The 25,137-nt window shown below is 44.7% G+C and overlaps 1 protein-coding gene across 1 annotated transcript in view; it reads right to left on the bottom strand.

The window, feature by feature from the left end:
- LOC118373476 (thrombospondin type-1 domain-containing protein 7A-like) overlaps window positions 1-25,137 on the bottom strand; it is a 213,866-nt gene that overhangs the window by 106,360 nt on the left and 82,369 nt on the right. Inside the window, exons 4-6 of the mRNA XM_052470109.1 lie at window positions 16,263-16,441; window positions 8,986-9,141; window positions 3,327-3,530 (exon numbers count right to left, since the gene is read on the bottom strand). Of these exons, the coding sequence (XP_052326069.1) occupies window positions 3,327-3,530; window positions 8,986-9,141; window positions 16,263-16,441 (539 nt within the window). The remainder of the gene's footprint in view (window positions 1-3,326; window positions 3,531-8,985; window positions 9,142-16,262; window positions 16,442-25,137) is intronic.

The following is a 25,137-nucleotide window of genomic DNA, read 5'->3' as shown; positions in this document are numbered from 1 at the left end:
CACACACACACATACACGCAAGCACGCACACACACACACACACAGGAAACACACACTCTAATGTGGAAGAAAGACAGTGTAAATGGGATCTGACTGTGTGGAGCAGCACCAGATAATCTAATTTACCAGTAACTAAGTCTGATTCAACAGGGTGCAGCCGTAAAAACAAGCTCATCACATCCAGCAGACATATTGTCTCTGTACGTGGCAAAGAATGATGGGAAGGTCACCATGAATGAAGAAATCAGACATCTAGACAAAAAGGCTACCTGGGCTTGTTCACCACATAGCTAAATGGATCTATATAATACACAGCGTCTGTAGGTAGGGATTGAAAGGGGGATGGAGAGAGAGATAGAAAGTTGTGATAATAAGGAGGTAGGAAGGGTTTAAAAAAGGGGTAGGGAATAGGGAGGATGAAGAGCTGAGGAGAGAAAGAGAGAGACTAGTGTTATTAGTGTTTCCCCTCATCAATATTACTACTTTATATAAAAAGTTATCTCCCTTTCTCAGTTCAAATAGCATTCCTCGTGTACCATACATCTTTCAATGTACAATCTAGATATTCTTGTCCTCAGAAAGGAAGAGACCATTAGACTAGTAATCACCAAGGTTTACTCGCCGCTTCTAGTTAATCTGCCTTTCCCCATTCGGCTACAATAAGAGGACTGTGTGTAATCATCGTCACAGCAACAGGCAGCACCAGGCTCTGGCGGATGTGAATGGGAACCTTGATTACTTTTATAATATGAGAACTGATTGAGAAGTACCAACACACACACACATGAGCGCACACGCGCACACACACACACACTTACACTCCCTCCCTCCTTAGTGTACTCATTAGTGGGCAGTGTTCTATGGTTCAGGAATCTTCGGATAATTACTATATTCATATGCTGAATCTTAGTCGAATGAGAAAGAATAGAAAATTCCCAGGATGTAAAATACAATTACAACGCACAGTCCATAATTGAATCATGACAATTGAGTTCTTCACATGTCCCTTATAACACAATGGAGTGAGAAGGGATGCCATCGACATCTCTCATTTCTATTACCTTCTATTCATTGTTGGATGATTTAATCATCTTAAACTAAGATGAACTATTTCAGATATATTGAATTGGGATACTATATTCTAGGTGAATCACATCTTCGTTCCTCTATAAATAAACTCACACTTCTAATCATTTGCATTGTTAAATTCTCAAATCAGCTATGCATATTGTCTCCATTATTCTGAACTTAATTCAATTAGGATGAATGAAATTATTGAAATGAGACTAAACTGTGGCTCTAAAACACAAGGTCCCTTCGGTCTTCCCTGACTAAAACACAAGGTCCCTTCGGTCTTCCCTGACTAAAACACAAGGTCCCTTCAGTCTTCCCTGACTAAAACACAAGGTCCCTTCTGTCTTCCCTGACTAAAACACAAGGTCCCTTCAGTCTTCCCTGACTAAAACACAAGGTCCCTTCAGTCTTCCCTGACTAAAACACAAGGTCCCTTCAGTCTTCCCTGACTAAAACACAAGGTCCCTCTTCTGACTAAAACACAAGGTCTTCCCTGACTAAAACACAAGGTCCCTTCGGTCTTCCCTGACTAAAACACAAGGTCCCTTCGGTCTTCCCTGACTAAAACACAAGGTCCCTTCAGTCTTCCCTGACTAAAACACAAGGTCCCTTCAAGGTCTTCCCTGACTAAAACACAAGGTCCCTTCGGTCTTCCCTAACTAAAACACAAGGTCCCTTCAGTCTTCCCTAAAACACAAGGTCCCTTCACTAAAACACAAGGTCCCTTCAGTCTTCCCTGACTAAAACACAAGGTCCCAGTCTTCCCTGACTAAAACACAGTCTTCCCTGACTAAAACACAAGGTCCCTTCAGTCTTCCCTGACTAAAACACAAGGTCCCTTCAGTCTTCCCTGACTAAAACACAAGGCCCCTTCGGTCTTCCCTGACTAAAACACAAGGTCCCTTCGGTCTTCCCTGACTAAAACACAAGGTCCCTTCGGTCTTCCCTGACTAAAACACAAGGTCCCTTCGGTCTTCCCTGACTAAAACACAAGGTCCCTTCGGTCTTCCCTGACTAAAACACAAGGTCCCTTCGGTCTTCCCTGACTAAAACACAAGGTCCCTTCGGTCTTCCCTGACTAAAACACAAGGTCCCTTCGGTCTTCCCTGACTAAAACGCACACTTCCCAAACCACATTAAAAAAACGCATCAGTTACACTCCTTCCAAAGTGCACCTATTACACATGCCATAACAAATGTTTGCTCTGTGTCAGACACCATCAGAGAATAATGTGATCTGTGTGAAGACGGGTTTGAGGAATTATGCATCTCTTTGATTTTAGCATATTGGTTCGGCACTGTTAGAAAAACAATGTACATCACAGATTTTCAGAGACAATGGTAGAGTTGTCATTTGGTGTGTGAATAAGACTGAGGAAAGTAAAGGATTTACATTTGTGCCCTGTTAGACTAAGACTATACCAACCAACCAAATAAAGGTGCTCTCTTCAGTCTTCAAATGGTAGACATCTACAGTACTACAAGTAGCCAATAGTACAGTGCTTGCCAAAAGCAACAAGCACTGTGGTTACTGTTTCTTAATTTACTCTCACATGCTAACTGAAATCTGTCTCTGTAGCCCAGTTTCATTTGGAGAGAACATGAACAAGCAGGTGCTGTATATCTATCTCTGTCCCTGTGTGTGTATGTGTCCCTCCTCAGGCAGTGCCAGCACAGCTCTGTGTGTGTCTCAGCGAGCACAATTACGACCAGCAGTGGCTCGTGCCTGGCCCCTTGGCCCCATGGGATATCAGGCAGCACGCCTTGGCTGGTGTGGCTGCAGTCAAACCCTTTACCACAAAGCTTTACACACGCAGGCAGGCAGGCACACACAAGCCTCCATAGCTCTGTGCAATCTTAGGATCAAGACAAACAATAAATATAATACATATCCACAAAACAAGATTGCAACAGAAACAGCAATTACCTTTTTGGACACACACACACACACGCACACGCACACACACACACACACACACACACACTTGTGCATTGTCTATGGCTGAGCCCCTGCAGGCACAGTTTAAGGCAGTAAAGCTAAAGCCAAAACAATATGGTTCTCTGAGCCACAATTCACAACACAACCCCTGAACAGACCATGTTAATCCATTGTTACACGGTAATTAACACATCGATATACAAACACATCTCTCTCTCTCTCTCTCTCTCTCTCTCTCTCTCTCTCTCTCTCTCTCTCTCTCTCTCTCTCTCTCTCTCTCTCTCTCTCTCTCTCTCTCTCTCTCTCTCTTTACCATCCCCGTTGACACACTGGACTTGTGGTATCTGGGTGCCTGGTCCACATTCTCTCTCGTTGTCCGGAATACACTCATCCAGCTTCACCAGCAGCCAATCATAGCAGCTGGGCTCGTCACAGGGTATGGCCTCCACCAGGTGAGGGCAGCTTCCTGTTCCTCCCGTGGGCTCGTTGACGATCCTCCTCTTCCTCAGTTTGAACCCTGGTAGGAAAAGACAGGAAAACAGATATAGGTATCCCGGTGCTGCCATGAAACCATAAATAGTTGTATAATTATGCCATTCTATGATCTGCTTCTACTATCCCAAATAACATTGAAATAAAGTATAGTCCTCCTCTGTGGTGGCCCTTTTCAGGGCCTCCCTCAACACCAACCTCCCCCTCTGTGGTAACACTTTTCAGGATAGCTTAACTTGTTTTTCAAGGAGTCACGACTTAATGTCTAACTTCAGTACATGAAGTTCCCCCTCTCTTCTGCTACCGTCACAGTGTGTCTTGGCTTTGATGATAACATTTATGTATTTATTTATTTAACACGACAGGACCATTAAGCCCCAGAAGATGACATACATTAGAGAAACAGCTTCCCATAATGACTATTATTATTCTCTCCTCATTAACCCAGGCTTTTACCCAAAGTGACTCATGTATACTAATGTATGCAGCTATCCATTAATACGGCTGGGATTTGTGCTGTTCAAAGGCCGAGGGCTTTCCTCTCGCTATGCTCAAGGACATGGAAGTGGTGATTGCTGGTGTGTGTATGTGTGTGCCTGTGTACGTGCATGTGTGTGTGTTATGTTAACGCCTGCCTGCCCAGCCCAATGACACCTTACCCCCAGCCCCAGGGTCTAATCGCCACTGTTGCTACAGCCTGATAAGAAAGGAGGACCATGGGGGACACAGCAGAACTGGAGGACTCAGGTGGATGATGGCTATATTTCCTCGGATTATTTTGGATTCGGTCCTCTTTCTTCCCGGATCCTCTATTTAATCAGGAGGGTCAGGTGGAGGATGGAGGTGTGTTGTCAGGTGTCAGGGCTGAGGTGGATGGTTTAGTTTAACAGGGACATGGGGTGAGGGAAAGAGTGTGAAGAGAAGGGGAGAGGAGGAGGGTTTAGGAAAGGTGAAGGGCATAGGGGGTGAGGGTGTAATAGAGGGGGTAATGGATGGAATAGGGGTCCAGACAGGGTTTGTTTCTTTAATATCACTACTGTCTGTCGAACCACAGTAAAGGACAGCAAGATGAACAGATTGACTGAGGCCTTTCCACCCTGTCAGAGCCTGAGGACTCTTTGCACAGATAAACATAGTGATGGAGAAAAGTGTAGGCTATAATGACTTCTCCACTACAGTATGCTGTTGCAACATCTCAAAGGCTGCGGCTGAGACACGTATCTCCCAAAAACAGTGCAGTATGTTACTAGAATCCATAAAATACTGGTGGATAGACACTATCACAGTGTGTGTGTGCAGACAGTCCATTTGGACAGCCAACACAAAAAGTGACAAACATTGATTGAACTAATACTGGGAGATCAGGTCATGTTGATGCTGCATAGAGCTCGTTGTCATGAAATTCCCAGAGGATGGTCTAAGAGTTTGCTTCTCTCGGCTAATGAGAGCCAGGGTGTACACACACACAGACGGTATGGACTAACACACACTCCAGTCAAGGTTGTGTGTGTGCTGTATGACATACTGTACAGTAGCGTGAGACACAGAGAGAGAGAGAGAGAGAGAGAGAGAGAGAGAGAGAGAGAGAGAGAGAGATGCAAGTGAATCAATCTTTAAAATGCATGGGGGACAATTTCTCGGCGTCCCTTCCATTTGAGATGCTTCATTAGGGTAGAGTCAATATGCATTAGTCACCATGGTGGAGGTGATAAAGGGGGCTGGGGCTAAGAGACTGCTGCTGCCGCTGTTCTGTTCCTCTATCAGCAATAATTAAGGGCTGAGCCATCCAGCATGTATGTGTATCTGTGTTTGACTGTGAGTCCTTGGTGTCCACATCACTAAGAAATTAATATGGTCCATCCACACCCACACAGTCGTGAAGAGGGCACGGCAGCGCCTCTTCCCTCTCAGGAGGGTGAAAAGATTTGGCATGGGCCCTGAGATACTCAAAAGTTATACAGCTGCACCATCGAGAGCATCTTGACTGGCTGCATCAGTGCTTGGTATGGCAACTGCTTGGCATCCGACCGCAAGGCACTACAGAGGGTACATCACTGGGGCCGAGCTCCCTGTCATCCAGAACCTCTATACCAGGCGGTGTCAGAGGAAGTTCCGAAAAATTGGCAAAGTCTCAAGCCACCCAAGCCATAGACTGTTGGCAAATGCTACCGGAGCATCAGCTCCCGGACCAACAGGCTCCGAGACAAATTCTACCCTCAAACCACAAGACTGCTAAATATCCAGACTGCTATATAGTCAATTAATGGTACCCAAACTGTCTGTACTGACTCTATCTTGCACTGACCCTACGCATACTCACTAGACTATACATACAAACCACAAACACACTCACTCACACACACTACACTGTTACACCAACACAAAAGCCTCATACATTCACAAACGCTACATACGCCGGACACCCTGCCCGCTCGACCCCATCCCCTCTTCCCTTCTCAAAACCATCTCTAGAGACCTTTTCACATCCCTCAACTTATCCCTGACCACTCGCTGCATCCCCTCTGACTTCAAAATGGCCCTCCTCAAGAAACCAACACTGAACTCATCTGTCAAAAACTATAGACCTGTATCCCTTCTTTATTTTCTTTCCAAAACACTTGAACAAGCTGTCTCTGATCAACTCTCTCGTAATCTCTCTCAGCATGATCTTCTTGACCCAAGACGGGTCCCTCAACCCAGACTGATCTTCTCTGTGTCACAGAGGCTCTCTGCACTGCCAAAGCTGACTCTCTCTCCTCTGTTTGCACACTCCTAGATCTTTCTGCTGCCTTTGACACCGTGAACCTCCTCCTCTCCACCCTCTCAGGGCTGGGTGTCTTAGGCTCTGTACACTCTTGGATTGCATTCTACCTGTCAGGCTGCTCCCAACAGGTGACGTAGAGAGGATCTGTGTCTGGACCACGTACTTTCACTACTGGTGTCCCCCAGGGCTCGGTTATAGGCCCTCTTCTCTTCTCTCTATACACCAAATCAATCGGCTCTATCATATCCTCACATGGTCTCTCCTATCATCGCTATGCGGATGACACTCAACCAGTTTTCTAATTTCCCTTGTAATATCCGGTCTGGACTACTGCAGCTCACTGTTGGCTGGGCTCCTCGCTGGTGCCATCAAATACCTGCAACTTATCCAGAACGCTGCAGCACTGCTGGTTTTCAACCTTCCCAAGTCACCTCACTCCTCCGCACACTCCACTGGCTACCAATCAAAGCTCATATCCACTACAAGACCATGATGCTTGCCTACGGAGCAGCAAGAGGAATTGCCCCTCCCTCCCAACCCGAGCACTATGTTCTGCCACCTTTGGTCTCTTGGCCCTCTGACCCCTACCGGAGACCATCTCCCGCTCAGCCCAGTCCAAGCTCTTCCCTGTCCTGGTACCCCAATGGTAGAACCAGCTTTCCCCTAAAGCTAGGATAACAGAGTCCTTGCCCGTCTTCCGAAAGCACCTGAAACCCTACCTCTTAAAATAGTATCTTAATACCCCCCTCCCACCTAAAAATAAAATAAAATAAATAAAACTGAACCAACACTTGCACTTGCCCTTTTAAAGCTCCGGGCTGACTCTGCTGATAGCTACATTATTGAGGAAAAGTTCACTACTATGCCTGTGATATTGATGTGGTTGTCTCACCTCGCTATCTTTAGAAAAATGCACTAACTGTCAACTCACAAACACATACTGACACAACACAATCACACATACTGCACATACACGCATACTCTCACACACACTCACACACTTTTACACTTATCATTTGCTGCTGCTACTATGTTCTTTATGTTACTCTTGTTATTATCTATCCTGATGCCTAGTCACTTTACCCTGCCTTCATGTACATATCTACCTCAAATACCTCTGCATATTTATCTGGTACTGGTACTCCCTGTATATAGCTCCATTCTTGTGTATTTTATTTGACTCCTCTTGTGTTAATTACTATACATCTTTGGGTGCTGTGTTGATACGTCTTTGGGTGCTGTGTTGATACGTCTTTGGGTGCTGTGTTGATACATCTTTGGGTGCTGTATTGATATGTCTTTGGGTGCTGTATTGATATGTCTTTGGGTGCTGTAATGATATGTCTTTGGGTGCTGATATGTCTTTGGGTGCTGTTGATATGTCTTTGGGTGCTGATATGTCTTTGGGTGCTGTTGATATGTCTTTGGGTGCTGTAATGATATGTCTTTGGGTGCTGTAATGATATGTCTTTGGGTGCTGTATGTATGTCTTTGGGTGCTGTATTGATATGTCTTTGGGTGCTGTAATGATATGTCTTTGGGTGCTGTAATGATATGTCTTTGGGTGCTGTAATGATATGTCTTTGGGTGCTGTATTGATATGTCTTTGGGTGCTGTATTGATATGTCTTTGGGTGCTGTATTGATATGTCTTTGGGTGCTGTAATGATATGTCTTTGGGTGCTGTATTGATATGTCTTTGGGTGCTGTATTGATATGTCTTTGGGTGCTGTAATGATATGTCTTTGGGTGCTGTAATGATATGTCTTTGGGTGCTGTAATGATATGTCTTTGGGTGCTGTAATGATATGTCTTTGGGTGCTGTATTGATATGTCTTTGGGTGCTGTAATGATATGTCTTTGGGTGCTGTAATGATATGTCTTTGGGTGCTGTAATGATATGTCTTTGTCTTTGGGTGCTGTAATGATATGTCTTTGGGTGCTGTAATGATATGTCTTTGGGTGCTGTATTGATATGTCTTTGGGTGCTGTATGTCTTTGGGAGATATGTCTTTGGGTGCTGTAATGATATGTCTTTGGGTGCTGTAATGATATGTCTTTGGGTGCTGATATGTCTTTGGGTGCTGATATGTCTTTGGGTGCTGTATTGATATGTCTTTGGGTGCTGTAATGTCTTTGGGTGCTGTAATGATATGTCTTTGGGTGCTGTAATGATATGTCTTTGTCTGTAATGATATGTCTTTGGGTGCTGTATTGATATGTCTTTGGGTGCTGTAATGATATGTCTTTGGGTGCTGTAATGATATGTCTTTGGGTGCTGTAATGATATGTCTTTGGGTGCTGTAATGATATGTCTTTGGGTGCTGTAATGATATGTCTTTGGGTGCTGTAATGATATGTCTTTGGGTGCTGTAATGATATGTCTTTGGGTGCTGTAATGATATGTCTTTGGGTGCTGTAATGATATGTCTTTGGGTGCTGTATTGATATGTCTTTGGGTGCTGTATTGATATGTCTTTGGGTGCTGTAATGATATGTCTTTGGGTGCTGTATCCCAGTCCGGAGCAATAAAAAAAAAAGATATGTACATTCATCATTACTAAAGTATAGCAATTACTGTTACACCCAGTGTGTGGTGTTCCAATGCCATACATGCAAGACGGCCGTCTATTTGACTGAATGGGTCTCGAAGTCAAGACTTGTGTTAGCCCACAAAGCTAAAGCCTAGGCATAACCACAATCAGTGTTCCACCCACCTTTCTTGGCAGCTGTGTCCTGGCAGTTTTCAAAGGTGCAGGGTCCCCAGGCACCCCAGGAGGACACGTCACACTCCACAGGACAGGGGATGTGGCACGGCTGGGTGGTGTTGGGGGGCGGGCTGAGGCACAGGTCACCATCAACGGGCCTGGAGGCTAGAAACACAGAGAGATCCACAGAGACATGGTGTCAGAACAGGGCAGGGGATGTGGCGGAACTAGGTCATGTTGAGGGCAGGCCCAGGCATAGGTCACTGTTTACAAGTATGAAAACATACAATAACACAATGTTAGAAATCTAAGTAGTATAGTGATATGACCTTAGAGATTATCCATTTATATTTACATGTAATATAGTGGACATACTGAGCTGTATCATTACTGTCACTGTGGAACGACCTAGTGGGTTAAAACTTCAGGCTAATAGATGAAAATGAATCCTGAATCGTTCCACCAGTCATGAATAAAACTCATACCAACTAGAACACTACAGGGATGTTCATAGTCATGAATATTCCTACCCTCACGCCATCTTAAATCCAAGACAACATTTAGCAAACAGTATGGCCTTTCATTTGTTCGCCATCCTTCCAAATCCAGTCTAGTTTTTTTTCTTCACCTTTATTTAACCAGGTAGGCTAGTTGAGAACAAGTTCTCATTTACAACTGCGACCTGGCCAAGATAAAGCATAGCAGTGTGAACAGTCAGCAACACAGAGTTACACATGGAGTAAACAATAAACAAGTCAATAACACAGTAGAATTATTATTTTTTTATTTAAAAAAATAGTCTATATACATTGTGTGCAAAAGGCATGAGGAGGTAGGCAAATAATTACAATTTAGCAGATTAACACTGGAGTGATAAATGATCAGATGGTCATGTACAGGTAGAGATACTGGTGTGCAAAAGAGCAGAAATGTAAATAAATAAAAACAGTATGGGGATGAGGTAGGTAAATTGGGTGGGCTATTTACCGATAGACTATGTACAGCTGCAGCGATCGGTTAGCTGCTCAGATAGCAGATGTTTAAAGTTGGTGAGGGCATATCAGGCTCAGCCCGGTGCTGCTCAATGACACACACGCACACACACGCGCACACACACACACACACACTTGGCCCTCCGTGGAATGAGTTTGACACGTGCTTTAAAGTGTTTTGAATAGAGGCTTACCTACGCCACTTTAGAAGGCTTACCTATATCACTGGCCAACTGTTTTAAAACACAGCCATTCATATTACCTGTGTGTGTGTCACACCTGTGTGGGTGTGTGTGCGTCACAGCTGTGTGTGTGTGTGTGTGTGTGTGTGTGTGTGTGTGTGTGTGTGTGTGTGTGTGTGTGTGTGTGTGTGTGTGTGTGTGTGTGTGTGTGTGTGTTGTGTGTGTGTGTGTGTGTGTGCGTGCGTGCGTGCGTGCGTGCGTGCGTGCGTGCGTGCGCGCGTGTGTGGACTGAAGTAGCTACTGTATTTTGTCATCCTCCATAATAGCAAAGGGCTGATTAATGAATGACTCCGTGCTGGGTGACCTTGGTTTGTGGTGCCACATGCGTCTCTCGCTCTGTCTCCTGCCAGATGGTCTCGTCTAGTCTCTACCCTGCCTTACACACCACACCACGGAGGGGTTCCTGGGGCCAAACTAAGTCCTCCAATCTCAGCCAGACACCTGCGGCTCGCCCCTCTCCTCCACTCTCTGTCAACCCATGCCATCAGCATCTATAACTGTACTTCCGGATGGCATCACAAAGCCAGCCGTTCTAGCTACAGAATGTCTCTATGGGCCTTCTAATAAGGATCCATATTGATTACAACCAAACAGAACAGAGCTGGATAGAACTGAACAGTAGCATCAGATTCACTGGCTCCCTGCACTCTCCTTCCCTGCCTTTCTCCCTTCCTCCCTGCTGCTTTTCCCTGTTGTCCATATCAGAACCCCCACGGAATACGTATCTAAATCTGTCCTGTTTAGCCAAACATGAGCTGTGATATTATTACATTGGCAGAAATATTAGTATGTGTGCGTGTGTGTGTATATGTATATGTGTGCGTGTGTGTGTGAGAGAGTGTGTACGTGTGTGCGTGCGTTGGCTTAGATAATCAATGCTTCTTATGCCCACTTCATTTCAGCAGCATTTTGGCATTCATAACATGGGTTTGTTGAAGCCAGCTGTAATCCCCAGCATGATTGAAACCGGGAGTTTTGTGTCCAAATACAGCTTCTTTCCTATGCAAATGCCACTGAGAATGCGTACAAACACAACAAGCTTATATGACTAATCTAGCAGAGAGGCGGTAGGGAGTTCAGAGACACCACTGCTCCGCACACACGCGCACACACACACGCACACACACACACACACACACACACACACACACACACACACACACACACACACACACACACACACACACACACACACACACACACACACACACACCACCCAGCCTCAGTCAAATCACAAAAAACATCAGCCTTGAAAGCAAAAAAAAAGACCACATCAGTTTGAATCAGACTGAAGATTTTGTTCTGTTACAGCCGAGATGGAGATTTGTGAACAATGCTTCATAAACTCAGGCAGTATATAAACTATTAGACAAATTCTGTGTTGATCCCTATAATAACCCATAACTGTGTATTTCATGTTTTGTACCAGGTGTGTAATGTTTAGTTTTGAAGACAGGATAGATGATTGAGAAGGAAATTGAGAGAAGAGAGTGTAGAATGAGAAAGTGAATTCCAAAAGTGGATGGGGAAGTTGTAATTGTGCCATAGAGCTGACAGGAAAGGATTAAAAGGAAAATATGTCTGACGGCAGCTGCTGTGCTTTCCTACCTCTCACTCTACCTCTCTATCCATCCTTCTCTCACTCCCTTTCTCTCTCTCTGCAACTGTCACCATCAATTGTGTCACCTAGATAACCCTGTCACTTCGAAAAACAGGACACTCACAAGATTTGAAAGAACTATCAAGTTGCAGTTTAGACGTCTGATGATTTTCCTTCTCTTTATACCACTACAATCAGAGCCTCAACAGTACAGCAAAGTGCCTCCTCTGTCTGGCTGTCTGAGAGCAGCTGGAATCATTTGAATAATTTCTGTGAGCGGTGGCCAGTTGAGCCCCCTGACCAGATGGACAGTCTGGGAGTTAGCGTGGAAGCGCTGGATAAACATGGGCTCGCTACCAGCCAACATCCCTTCCATAGACACTGACTAAGTAGTGCCCCACACTCATATTTCATGTCACACCACTGCTCTCTCTCTCTCTCTCTCTCTCTCTCTCTCTCTCTCTCTCTCTCTCTCTCTCTCTCTCTCTCTCTCTCTCTCTCTCAAGCACTTTCTCTCTCTCTTTCTCTCTTCTCTACGTCTGTGCATCTTTCTCCTCCCTGCCTCAGTTCCTTCCTCCCCTCTCTCCACCTCCCTGTGCAGAGCCGGAAAAGATGATATGATTTTGGGTGCGTGCACAAGTCGAATCAGAACTGAGTGCTCGAGGGTCTCCCGAGTGGTGCAGTGGTCTAGCGACTCCTTGTGGTGGGCCTGGGCGCCTGCAGGCTGACTTTGTTCATTAGTTGAACAGTGTTTCCTCCGACACATTGGTGCAGCTGACTTCCGGGTTAAGCAGGCGGATTTTAAGAAGTGCGGTTTGGCGGGTCATGTTTCGGAGGACGCATGAATCAACCTTCGTCTCTCCCGAGCACGTTGGGTAGTTGCAGCGATGAGACAAGATCGTAATTGGACCGTAATTGGATATCATGAAATTGGGGAGAAAAAGGGGGTAAAAATACCAAAAAAACTTCCCAGCTAAAGTTCCCTGTCAACCTGTCCAGTCTACAGAGATGATATGGAGCGAGGTTGACAAACTATGACAAAACATGGGCCGTATCAAACCATGTACTTCCACCACAGTTGTGATGTTTAAAATCAAATCAAAGTGTATTGGTCGCGTACACAGTTTAGCAGATGTTATAGCGGATGCACCAAAATGCTTGTGTTAATTGCTCATAACAGTGCAGTAAATGTCAAACAAGTACACAAATAAGTTGTTTTTCAGTCTCTCTGTCCCTGCTTTGATGCACCTCTACTGACCTCGCCTTCTGGATGATAGCGGGGTGAACAGGCAGTGGATCGGGTGGTTGTTGTCCTTGATGATCTTTATGGCCTTCCTGGGACATCGGGTGGTGTAGGTGTCCTGGAGGGCAGGTAGTTTGCCCCCGGTGATGCGTTGTGCAGACCTCACTACAATCTGGAGAGCCTTACGGTTGTGGGCGGAGCAGTTGCCGTACCAGGCGGTGATACAGCCCGACAGGATGCTCTCGATTGTGCATCTGTAAAAGTTTGTGAGTGCTTTTGGTGACAAGACGAATTTCTTCAGCCTCCTGAGGTTGAAGAGGGGCTGCTGCGCCTTCTTCACAATGCTGTCTGTGTGGGTGGACCAATTCAATTTGCTGTGATGTGTTGTTGCCGAGGAACTTAAAACTTACTACCCTCTCCACTACTGTCCCGTCGATGTGGATAGGGGGGTGCTCCCTCTGCTGTTTCCTGAAGTCCACAATCATCTCCTTTGTTTTGTTGACGTTGAGTGTGAGGTTATTTTCCTGACACCGTACTCCGAGGGCCCTCACCTCCTCCCTGTAGGCCGTCCCGTCGTTGTTGGTAATCAAGCCTACCACTGTAGTGTTGTCCGCAAACTTGATGATTGAGTTGGAGGCGTGCATGGCCACGCAGTCGTGGGTGAACAGGGAGTACAGGAGAGGGCTCAGAACGCACCCTTGTGGGGCCCCAGTGTTGAGGATCAGCGGGGTGGAGATGTTGTTCCCTACCCTCACCACCTGGGGGCGGCCCGTCAGGAAGTCCAGTACCCAGTTGCACAGGGCGGGGTCGAGACCTAGGGTCTCGAGCTTGGTGACGAGTTTGGAGGGTACTATGGTGTTAAATGCTGAGCTGTAGTCGATGAACAGCATTCTCACATAGGTATTCCTCTTGTCCAGATGGGTTAGGGCAGTGTGCAGTGTGGTTGTGATTGCGTTGTCTGTGGACCTATTTGGGCAGTAAGAAAATTGGAGTGGGTCTAGGGTGTCAGGTACGGTGGAGGTGATATGGTCCTTGACTAGTCTCTCAAAGCACTTCATGATGATGGAAGTGAGTGCTACGGGGCGGTAGTCGTTTAGCTCAGTTACCTTAGCTTTCTTAGGAACAGGAACAATGGTGGCCCTCTTGAAGCATGTGGGAACAGCAGACTGGGATAAGGATTGATTGAATATGTCCGTAAACACACCAGCCAGCTGGGCTGCCGTCTGGGCCTGCAGCCTTGCGAGGGTTAACACATTTAAATGTTTTACTTGTGGGCCGTGTCAGTGGCACTGTATTGTCCTCAAAGCGGGCAAAAAAGTGATTTAGTCTGTCTGGGAGCAAGACATCCTGGTCCGCGATGGGCTGGTTTTCTTTTTGTAATCCGTGATTGACTGTAGACCCTGCCACATACCTCTTGTATCTGAGCCGTTGAATTGCAACTCTACTTTGTCACTATACTGACGCTTAGCTTGTTTGTTTGCCTTGCGGAGGAAATAGCTACACTGTTTGTATTCGGTCATGTTTCCGGTCACCTTGCCCTGGTTAAAAGCAGTGGTTCGTGCTTTCAGTTTCACCGGATGCTACCATCAATCCACGGTTTCTGGTTTGGGAATGTGTTAATCGTTGCTATGGGTACAACATCTTCAATGCACTTTCTAATGAACTCGCTCACCGAATCAGCGTATTCGTCAATGTTGTAGTTGGAATCCAAATGCAATCTATGTGTATATACACTGAAAGGATATACTAGGAATGATATGTACAGCAGTAGCTATATTACAGTGAGCTATGTTGAGAATCAGGCATATAAATATGCAGAGGGTATAAACAGTGTCACTAAAATGCAATGTACAGTAGTAGAGCTATTATTATGAGCTATTTGGAGAATACACTATATGCATACACAGTGTGAAAAACAGTATGAAAGAAACAGGAAGTGTCCAGTATTTAAGGTCTCTATACACATGGGACAGCGTGTATGTGTATGTGCATGTGTTTGTGAGTATGGGGGTACACTTGGGTGTGAGTGTTTATGTGAGTGCAGGTGTCTGTGTATGTATGAGGTGTGTATTTGAGGTGTGTGTGTATGTATGAGGCGTGTGTGTGTGTGTGTGTGTGTGTGTGTGTGTGTGTGTGTGTGTGTGTGTGTGTGTGTGTGTGTGTGTGTGTGTGTGTGTGTGTGTGTGTGTGTGTGTGTGTGTGTGTGTGTGTGTGTGTGTGTGTGTGTGTGTGTGTGTGTGTGCGCGTGTGTGTATGAAGTATGCGTGTGTGTGTATGAGGTATGTGTGTGTGTGTATGAGGTATGTGTGTGTGTGCATGAGGTGTGTGTTTGAAGTTTGTGTGTGTGGGAGTATGTGTGCAAAAAAAAGGTGCAGGACAGGTAGCCGGCTAGTGACGGCTGTTCATCAGTCTGATAGCCTGGGGGTGGGTGTGTGCATGCATGTGTGTGTGTGCTTGCGTTTGTGCATTCATGTGTGTAACATTACCAAGGGAGTGGGAACAGTTTTAATACATTATCTGGGAACACAGTTACTACATTATCTGGGGACAGAGAGAGTTATTACTGCTTCTGCTGACTGTATGGATATGCTACCCTGTCATATTGACATTGGGTGTTTGTCAGACAGGCAATGGTTACCTACCAAATGGCACTATATTCCCTAAACTATGGGCCCTGGTAAAAAGTAGTGGACTATATTGGGAATATGGTGCCACTTGGGATGATTCCAATGATATCTACTATCACCCCTGTCAGGAACTGTTCTCACATGGGGTACCATTGTTTTTTGAGAATTGTTTTCAGAAGGGAGGCACCAATTTTGAGTAGTGCAAGGCTTTTAGGATCTCCAAAGATCCCCGAATGGGGAAACACATTCCTCGACCCCATTCCTAGTCTACGCTTCTGCATCGTTAGTGCATGAATTTTGGCTGGCAAGGGAATCCCATTGAATTTCTTACTATTGCGTAAGGGCATGAGTGCGGCCTTAGCAAAAGTGCTCAGTCTCCAGTGCACGAGGTGGAAGAGATCTGTACAATGGGACAAGGCATCCGTATGGGAGGGAAAAAAGGGGACACAATGGATATGGGCTTTCTATAGACACACAACTGGTGAGAGAGATGACCTAGTATGGGAGAAGGGCATGAGTTATCAGAATGGGAGAAAGATTACACATTGGGGATAAAGGACAGTTGCCTGCTGGTCAGGTTACCTTCTTTGCTATTGAGAGAGCTTGAGGCAGGGTCGGCGCTGTTTGCCTGGACACAGTACACCTCATGGTTCTGAACTCCGCCCCCGCACAGCCCAGTTAGGTTACCACGACGACGGTCCTGTTGGCTTAGCAACATATCCACCCTGCACTCGGTCCACTCCGTTGTCTTCCAGTTGTACCTGCAAAGGAGAATGATTTGAATCCATTTTTTAAAAATTACATAACGTACATTGGAAAGAATATATACATTAATTACATCATCAAGGATGCCACAATTACAGTGCCTACCAAAAGTATTCACACCCATTTACTTGTTCCACACATTGTTGTGTTACAGCCTGAATTTAAAATGGATTACATTTAGATTTTTGTTCACTCAATATCTCATCATGTCAAAGTGGAATGATGCTTTTAGAGCATTTTACAACGTAATAAAAAATGAAAAGCTGAAATATCTTGAGTCAATAAGTATTCAACCCCTTTGTTATGGCAAACCTAAATAAGTTCAGGAGTAAAAGTTTGATTTTAGGGGATAGGTGTCTTAACAAGTCACATAATACATTGCATTGACTCACTCTGTGTGCAATAATAGTGTATAACATGATTTTTAAATGACTACCTCTTACTGTATCTTTGCCCACACATACAATTAATCTGTAACACAGATTCAACCACAAAACCCATTGAGGTTTTCCAATGCTTTGCGAAGAAGGGCACCTATTGGTAGATGGGTAAAAAGCAGACATTGAATATCCCTTTGAGCATGGTGAAGTAATCAATGACACTTTGGATGGTGTATCAATACATCCAATCACTACAAAGATACAGGCGTCCTTCCTAACTCAGTTGCCGGAGAGGAAGGAATCCGCTCAGGGATTTCACCATGAGGCCAATGGTGACTTTAAAACAGTGGATCAACAACATTGTAGTTACTCCACTATACTAACCTAATTGACAGAGTGAAAAGAAGGAAGCCTGTACAGAACAAAAATATTCCAAAGCATCCTGTTTGCAACAAGGCACTAAAGTAATAGTGCAAAAATGTGGGAAAGCAATTCACTTTTTGTCCTGAATACAAATAGTTATGTTTGGGGCAAATCCAACACAACTCATTACTGAGTACCACGCTCCATATTTCAAGCACAGTGGTGGCTGCATCATGTTTTGGGTATGCTTGTAACCATTAAGGACTGGGGAGTTTTTCAAGATAAAAAAGAAACAGAATGGAGCTCAGCACAGGCAAATTCCTACTGGAATACTTTCCCTTTCAACAAGACAATAACCTAAAACACAAGGCCAAATCTACACTGGAGTTTCTTACCAAGAAGTCAGTGAATGTTCCTATGTGGCCGAGTTACAGTTTTGACTTAAATCTACTTGAAAATCTATGGTAAGACTTGAAAACGGTTGCGGGTCAATGATCAACATCGAATTTGACAAAGCTTGAAGAATTTTGAAAAATGTAGGCAAATGTTGCGCAATCTAGGTTTGGAAATCTCTTAAAGACTTACCCAGAAAGACTCACAACTGTATTCACTGCAAATGGTGATTCTAGCATGCATGACTCAGGGGTGTGAATACTTATGTAAATGTGATATTTATGTATATAATTTTCAATTAATGTACCAACATTTCTAAAAACATGTTTTCACTTTGTCAGTACGAGGTATTGTGTGTAGATGGATGGACAAAAAATATGTCATTGGGTATTAAAACTATCTGAAGGCACTCTCCGGCAACCTGGATAAAGCACTAAATAAACTTCAGTTAGTGCTAAATACGGCTGCTAGAATATTGACTAGAACCAAAACATTTGATCATATTAGTCCAGTGCTAGCCTCTTGACACTGGCTTACTGTTAAGGCTAAGGCTGATTTCAAGGTTTTACTGCTAACCTACAAAGAGTTACATGTACTTGCTCCTACCCATCTCTCCGATTTGGTCCTAGACTTTAGTGAGTCTGCCAGATAAAAGGCAGTCGGGATGACCAGGGATGTTCCCTTGATGTGTGTGAATACAACCCTTTTCCTGTCCTGCTAAGCAATCAAAATGTTACAAGTACTTACGGAGTATCACGGAGGCGCTCCGCACTGCTAAAGCTAACTCTCTCTCCTCTGCTCTCATCCTTCTAGACCTATCGGCTGCCTTCGATACTGTGAACCATCAGATCCTCCTCTCCACCCTCTCCGAGTTGGGCATCTCCGGCGCGGCCCACGCTTGGATTGCGTCCTACCTGACAGGTCGCTCCTACCAGGTGGCGTGGCGAGAATCTGTCTCCTCACCACGCGCTCTCACCACTGGTGTCCCCCAGGGCTCTGTTCTAGGCCCTCTCTTATTCTCGCTATACACCAAGTCACTTGGCTCTGTCATAACCTCACATGGTCTCTCCTATCATTGCTATGCAGACGACACACAATTAATCTTCTCCTTTCCCCTTCTGATGACCAGGTGGCGAATCGCATCTCTGCATGTCTGGCAGACATATCAGTGTGGATGACGGATCATCACCTCAAGCTGAACCTCAGCAAGACGGAGCTCCTCTTCCTCCCGGGGAAGGACTGCCCGTTCCATGATCTCGCCATCACGGTTGACAACTCCATTGTGTCCTCCTCCCAGAGCGCTAAGAACCTTGGCGTGATCCTGGACAACACCCTGTCGTTCTCAACTAACATCAAGGCGGTGTCCCGTTCCTGTAGGTTCATGCTCTACAACATCCGCAGAGTACGACCCTGCCTCACACAGGAAGCGGCGCAGGTCCTAATCCAGGGACTTGTCATCTCCCGTCTTGATTACTGCAACTCGCTGTTGGCTGGGCTCCCTGCCTGTGCCATTAAACCCCTACAACTCATCCAGAACGCCGCAGCCCGTCTGGTGTTCAACCTTCCCAAGTTCTCTCACGTCACCCCGCTCCTCCGCTCTCTCCACTGGCTTCCAGTTGAAGCTCGCATCCGCTACAAGACCATGGTGCTTGCCTACGGAGCTGTGAGGGGAACGGCACCTCAGTACCTCCAGGCTCTGATCAGGCCCTACACCCAAACAAGGGCACTGCGTTCATCCACCTCTGGCCTGCTCGCCTCCCTACCACTGAGGAAGTACAGTTCCCGCTCAGCCCAGTCAAAACTGTTCGCTGCTCTGGCCCCCAATGGTGGAACAAACTCCCTCACGACGCCAGGACAGCGGAGTCAGTCACCACCTTCCGGAGACACCTGAAACCCCACCTCTTCAAGGAATACCTAGGATAGGGTAAGTAATCCTTCTCACCCCCCTAAAAGATTTAGATGCACTATTGTAAGTGGCTGTTCCACTGGATGTCATAAGGTGTATGCACCAATTTGTAAGTCGCTCTGGATAAGAGCGTCTGCTAAATGACTTAAATGTAAATGTAAATGTACTTTTGTGTTCCAGGGAAAACGTATGAAGAAAGAATTACATACATTTCTTTAGGAATGACGTGAAGTAAATGTTGTAAAAAATATACACAGTGAAGTCAAGTACAGATACCCCAAATACTACAAATTTGTACACCACGCCTACACATACACTACGCTTACAAGACCAAGGCCTCTTTATTGTCCCTAGAATGTCTAAGCAAACATCTGGAGGCAGGGCTTTCTCCTATAGAGCTCCATTTTTATGTAATGGTCTACCTATCCATGTGATGGGCCCAGAATCGGTCTCGACCTTCAAGTCTTTACTGAAGACTCATCTCTTCATTAGGTGTCACCCCCCATATGGGAAACATATATTAACATTTCCAAAGCAAGTGAAGTAGATAATAAACTAAAGTGAAATAAACAATAAAAATGAACAGTAAACATTACACTCACAAAAGTTCCAAAAGAATAAAGACATTTCAAATGTCATATTATGTGCACATAGTTAAAGTACAAAAGGGAAAATAAATAAACATAAATATGGGTGGTATTTACAATGGTGTTTGTTCTTCACTGGCTGCCCTTTTCTTATGGCAACAGGTCACAAATCTTGCTGCCGTGATGGCACACTGTGGTATTTCACCCAACAGAGTTAATCAAAATTGGGTTTGTTTTTGAATTCTTTGTGGATCTGTGTAATCTCTCTCTCTCTACCGCACCTGCTGTTTCAACCTCTGAATGCTGGGCTGACATTTACTCCTTGTGCACCCTCTACAACCACCGTGATTATGATTTGACCCTGCTGGTCATCTATGAACGTTTGAACACATTGGAAAACGATCCGGCCTTAATGGCCATGTACTCTTATAATCTCCACCTGGCACAGTCAGAAGAGGACTGGCCACCCCTCAGAGCCTGGTTCCTCTCTACGTTTCTTCCTAGGTTCCTGTGCTTTCTCATCTGCATTGCTTGCTTTTTGGGGTTATAGGCTGGGTTTCTGTTGATATGAAAAGGGCTTTATAAATACATTTGATTGATTCACTCTAGGCATAGTTTGCATCCCAAATGCAAACTGTTCCCTACTGCACTACTTCCCTAAGTGTCAACAAATAAAAGCAGTGTAACGACATATAGGAGGAATTGGAGTGCCATTTCTGATGCCACCATTCCCATTGTGGTCCTCATAAAGGAAGATGACTGAGGGAGATATGGTAAGTGAGTATGAGTGGCTAGTAGAGAAAGTGTACAGCTGCATGAATATTAGCAGTCTTGTATTCCTGTTGTGAATGAAGTACCCTCCAGATTGTGTCCTACAAGGTCACAGCTTATTATTAAGCATCATTTAGTTTGATAGCATCTTTGATTGACTGTATCAAATGCATTATGTACAGATGTAGGCTCTTCATTTGAGCCAGTCTGCTACAGTAGGAAAATAATCCTGCAGCAAGGAAATGTGAATTATTATGTGGATTATAATTCATGGACATTTTTTTGGGGTTGAATTGGTTTGAACGCTGTTGAGGTGTTTTGTTTGTAAATATAGCCTAAGTTTATCTTCTCCTTCGCATCTTATTGTGCTCTATTTCTTTCTTAAAAAGCATTTAGCCTACCACAAGGGAGTTAGCCTGCGGTCATACAAGTGCAAATGCCTGTTAGATTACATCTAGAGTACAAAACATTGCAATAAACGTTGCATTACTCCAATTCTCTACAATGAATAAATCATGATGCAGCACAAGCTAAAACTCATTCCAAATGGCACCATATTCCCTTTAAAGCGCCCTACTTTTTTACCAGAGCCCTATGGGTAGTGCACTAATTTGGAACTAAACCCTATTTGCATTCTTCATTGTGGTTATTTTCAGCCAAATTCCAGCGAGAGGTTGGCAGAATGGCTTTTCGGGACGTAAACAACATTAGCATGCATTTGAGTGTGATCAATTGATGTTACGCAATGTACATCTACTAGAAAGTCTCTTTTAAAGAAGTTGTCTGTGCAGTTGACCTTCAACATATATTCACAATTCGCCTCACAATCCAGAATTCATTTTGAATGTCCCCCAAGTGAACCTCAGTGGAAAGATTCAGCAGCATTAAACTGAAAGAGACCATACCGCAAAGGGCAATCTATTAACTCAGATTAGCGCTCAGCACTGAATTCATAGATAGCTCTGGGATCTGCTTCAAGGGAACTTGAAAGGTGCCTTCGTGTGTGTGGCGTAGTGAGGGGCAGCCACTAAAAGTCCACACCCCTCACCAGCACCACAAGCCATGTAGTCAGCCTGGAACTGAAAATGAAAACAGGCACAGCTGACTTCAATGGGCTCGTTAAGGGTGTGACCGGCTACTCAATCAGCCACGACATATATCAACAACTGGTATCCCTCACCACAGAGGAGAGGACTGAGGGAGCTCTGTTTGAAGTTTTATTTGATGAACATTTAAGTTTGATTCTTGAAGAGATCATTTATGTTGTTGCCTTATAGTCCATAAATGCTATTTTGTTAAGAATTGACCCTCTCTCACGAGCCTCTATACTAGAAAGCTAGCCTAGCTCTGGTCCGTGGCAGTACACCTCCCTTCTGGCTGCCATATTGTGCTTCAGTAAGAATGTTAGGGATTGCTTTTCAGTTCAAATCCACCTGGGGTCACAAAATGGCTGCCCTGCCTCGATGTCTGTAGCGATAATGGCATTTATTTGAGGTCACCACCAATGAAAGGGCTCCATATTCATGAATGGGTTCCCTCCAGGGCCGGTTTAATGCAGGGGCTTACTGGGGCTGAAGCTCCTCGGCCCAGGTCCAAAGCACCCATACAGTATATATTATATATACAGGATATATTATACAGTATATATTTTGTATTTTTATTAACATGATGCTGCCACCCCCGTGCTTCACGGTTGGGAAATATAACAGGTAACTGGCAAAATAAAGGATGGTGTTCTTCGGCTTGCAAGCCTCCCCTTTTTCCTCCAAACATAACCTGAAAGGCCACTCACAAGCACACACTGGCAAGGAGGAAGCCACTGCTCCAAAACCGCCATTAAAAAGCCAGACTACAGTTTGCATGATGCTGCCACTGCACGGTTGGGATGCCTCCCCTTTTTCCTCCAAACATAACCTGGGACAAAGATCATTAAAAAGCCAGACAGTTTTTGACAAAGTCTTTTTGGAAATACTCTGGTCTGATGAAACAAAAATAGAACTGTTAATGGTGGTTTTGGAGCAGTGGCTTCCTCCTTGCTGAGCGGCCTTTCGGGTTATGTTGATATAGGACTCGTTTTACTGTGGATATAGATACTTTTGTACCTGTTTCCTGCACCATATTCACAAGGTCCTTTGCTGTTGTTCTGGGATTGATTTGCACTTTTTGAACCAAGTACGTTCATCTCTAGGAGACAGAACGCGTCTCCTTCCTGTGTGGTCCCATGGTGTTTATACTTGCGTACTCTAGTTTGTACAGATGAACGTGGTACGTTCCGGCATTTGGAAATTGCTCCCAAGGATGAACCAGACTTGTAGAGGTCTACCATTTTTTTCTGAGGTCTTGGCTGATTTCTTTTGATTTTCCCATGATGTCAAGCAAAGAGGCACTGAGTTTGAAGGTAGGCCTTGAAATACATCCACAGGTACACCTCCAATTGACTTGATGTCAGAAGCTTCTAAAGCCATGACATCATTTTCTGGAATTTTCCATGCTGTATAAAGGTACAGTCAACATAGTGTATGTAAACCACTGACCCACTGGACTTGTGATACAGTGAAATAATCTGTCTGTAAACAATTGTTGGAAAAATGACTTGTGTCATGCACAAAGTTGATGTCCTAACCGACTTACCAAAACCATAATTTGTTAACAAGAAATTTGTGGAGTGGTTGAAAAACATGTTTTAATGACTCCATCCTTAGTGTATGTAATCTTCTGACTTCAACTGTACATATACACACTTCTATATATATTTCCTCCTAATATTGCACAATCTAAGTGTCGCTTCATTGGCCTGGGCTGTTGAATTCAATTTGTCAGTGTCAAAGTTGCTTCCCATGTTGGCAATTTGTGTGGGATTAAAAAAGACGCTAGTGTATTCTATCATGTAAAGCAGGTAGCATTGCATGAAATGCATTTTTTAAACCCCCCAAAAAACGTGGAAATCCTTAAAACGCCTCTGCTCAACTGCAACCATGGCAAATGTTATTATGGCTTTGTTATAAAGGCCTTTTCTCTTCAACAGAGTATGACGAGGCTGTGGGACAACGAGGCACCTGGGAGGTATGGTCCATAGCTAGGCCTGAGGTTCTGGGACTAACACAGATGGGATCACTCTGAAAGAAGAATCCTTCAATAATACTGACTGCTACTGGACCTCCTGCCACAACGTTCTCACCTCTTCATCTCTCTCTCATCCTGGTCTTCTTCAAATGGTGGAAAGGGAGCATTGGTCCAACAACATTGATTTATTCCTCTCCTCACTATCAGGGACAAAAAATTGCTAATTTTGCCCACAAACCTATACCAAGCTATGTCCTGATCTGCATGCTAACTTTACTGTATAGAGTTTTACACAAAATATGGACTGACAGATGTCCTCATGTACCACTGTAATAATTTAGTTTTCAACCCACTGTACCAATTTAGTTTTCAACCCACTGTACCAATGTAGTTTTCAACCCACTGTACCAATTTAGTTTTCAACCCACTGTACCAATGTAGTTTTCAACCCACTGTACCAATTTAGTTTTCAACCCACTGTAATAATTTAGTTTTCAACCCTCTGTAACAATTTATTTTTAAACCCACTGTAATAATTTCGTTTTCAACCCTCTGTAACAATTTATTTTTAAACCCACTGTAATAATTTCGTTTTCAACCCTCTGTAACAATTTATTTTTAAACCCACTGTAATAATTTCGTTTTCAACCCACTGTAATACTTTAGTTTTCAACCCACTGTAATACTTTTTATCACGCAGAATTAGCTTGTTAGCAACTGCAGGTCAAAACACTCAAACAGACTAGAGGTCTAAACAGTGGAAATGGAGGAAATTCCTTCCTCTCCACACCAGGGGAGTATAGTTCCACATTGCGTTGTACAGGTTGGGGGTAATTTAAGGGACACACATGCCATCACAGCTCAGGACTGCCTGCTGGGTGTGAAAGTGATGGAGTGTCAACACGCCCATCTGTGTGTGTGTGTGTGTGTGTGTGTGTGTGTGTGTGTGTGTGTGTGTGTGTGTGTGTGTGTGTGTGTGTGTGTGTGTGTGTGTGTGTGTGTGTGTGTGTGTGTGTGTGTGTGTGTGTGTGTGTGTGTGTGTGTGTGTGTGTGTGTGTGTGTGTGTGTGTGTGTGTGTGTGTGTGTGTGTGTGTGTGTGTGTGTGTGTGTGTGTGCGGTGTGTGCGTGCGTGCGTGCGTGCGTGCGTGCGTGCGTGCGTGCGTGCGTGCGTGCGTGCGTGCGTGCGTGCGTGCGTGCGTGCGTGCGTGCGTGCGTGCGTGTGTGTGTGT

The sequence above is a fragment of the Oncorhynchus keta genome, chromosome 19 (genome assembly GCF_023373465.1).
Source record: "Oncorhynchus keta strain PuntledgeMale-10-30-2019 chromosome 19, Oket_V2, whole genome shotgun sequence".
Classification (NCBI taxonomy): domain Eukaryota; kingdom Metazoa; phylum Chordata; class Actinopteri; order Salmoniformes; family Salmonidae; genus Oncorhynchus; species Oncorhynchus keta.
Note: the sequence above shows the minus strand (reverse complement) of the source record. Positions and strands in the feature narration are given on the sequence as shown.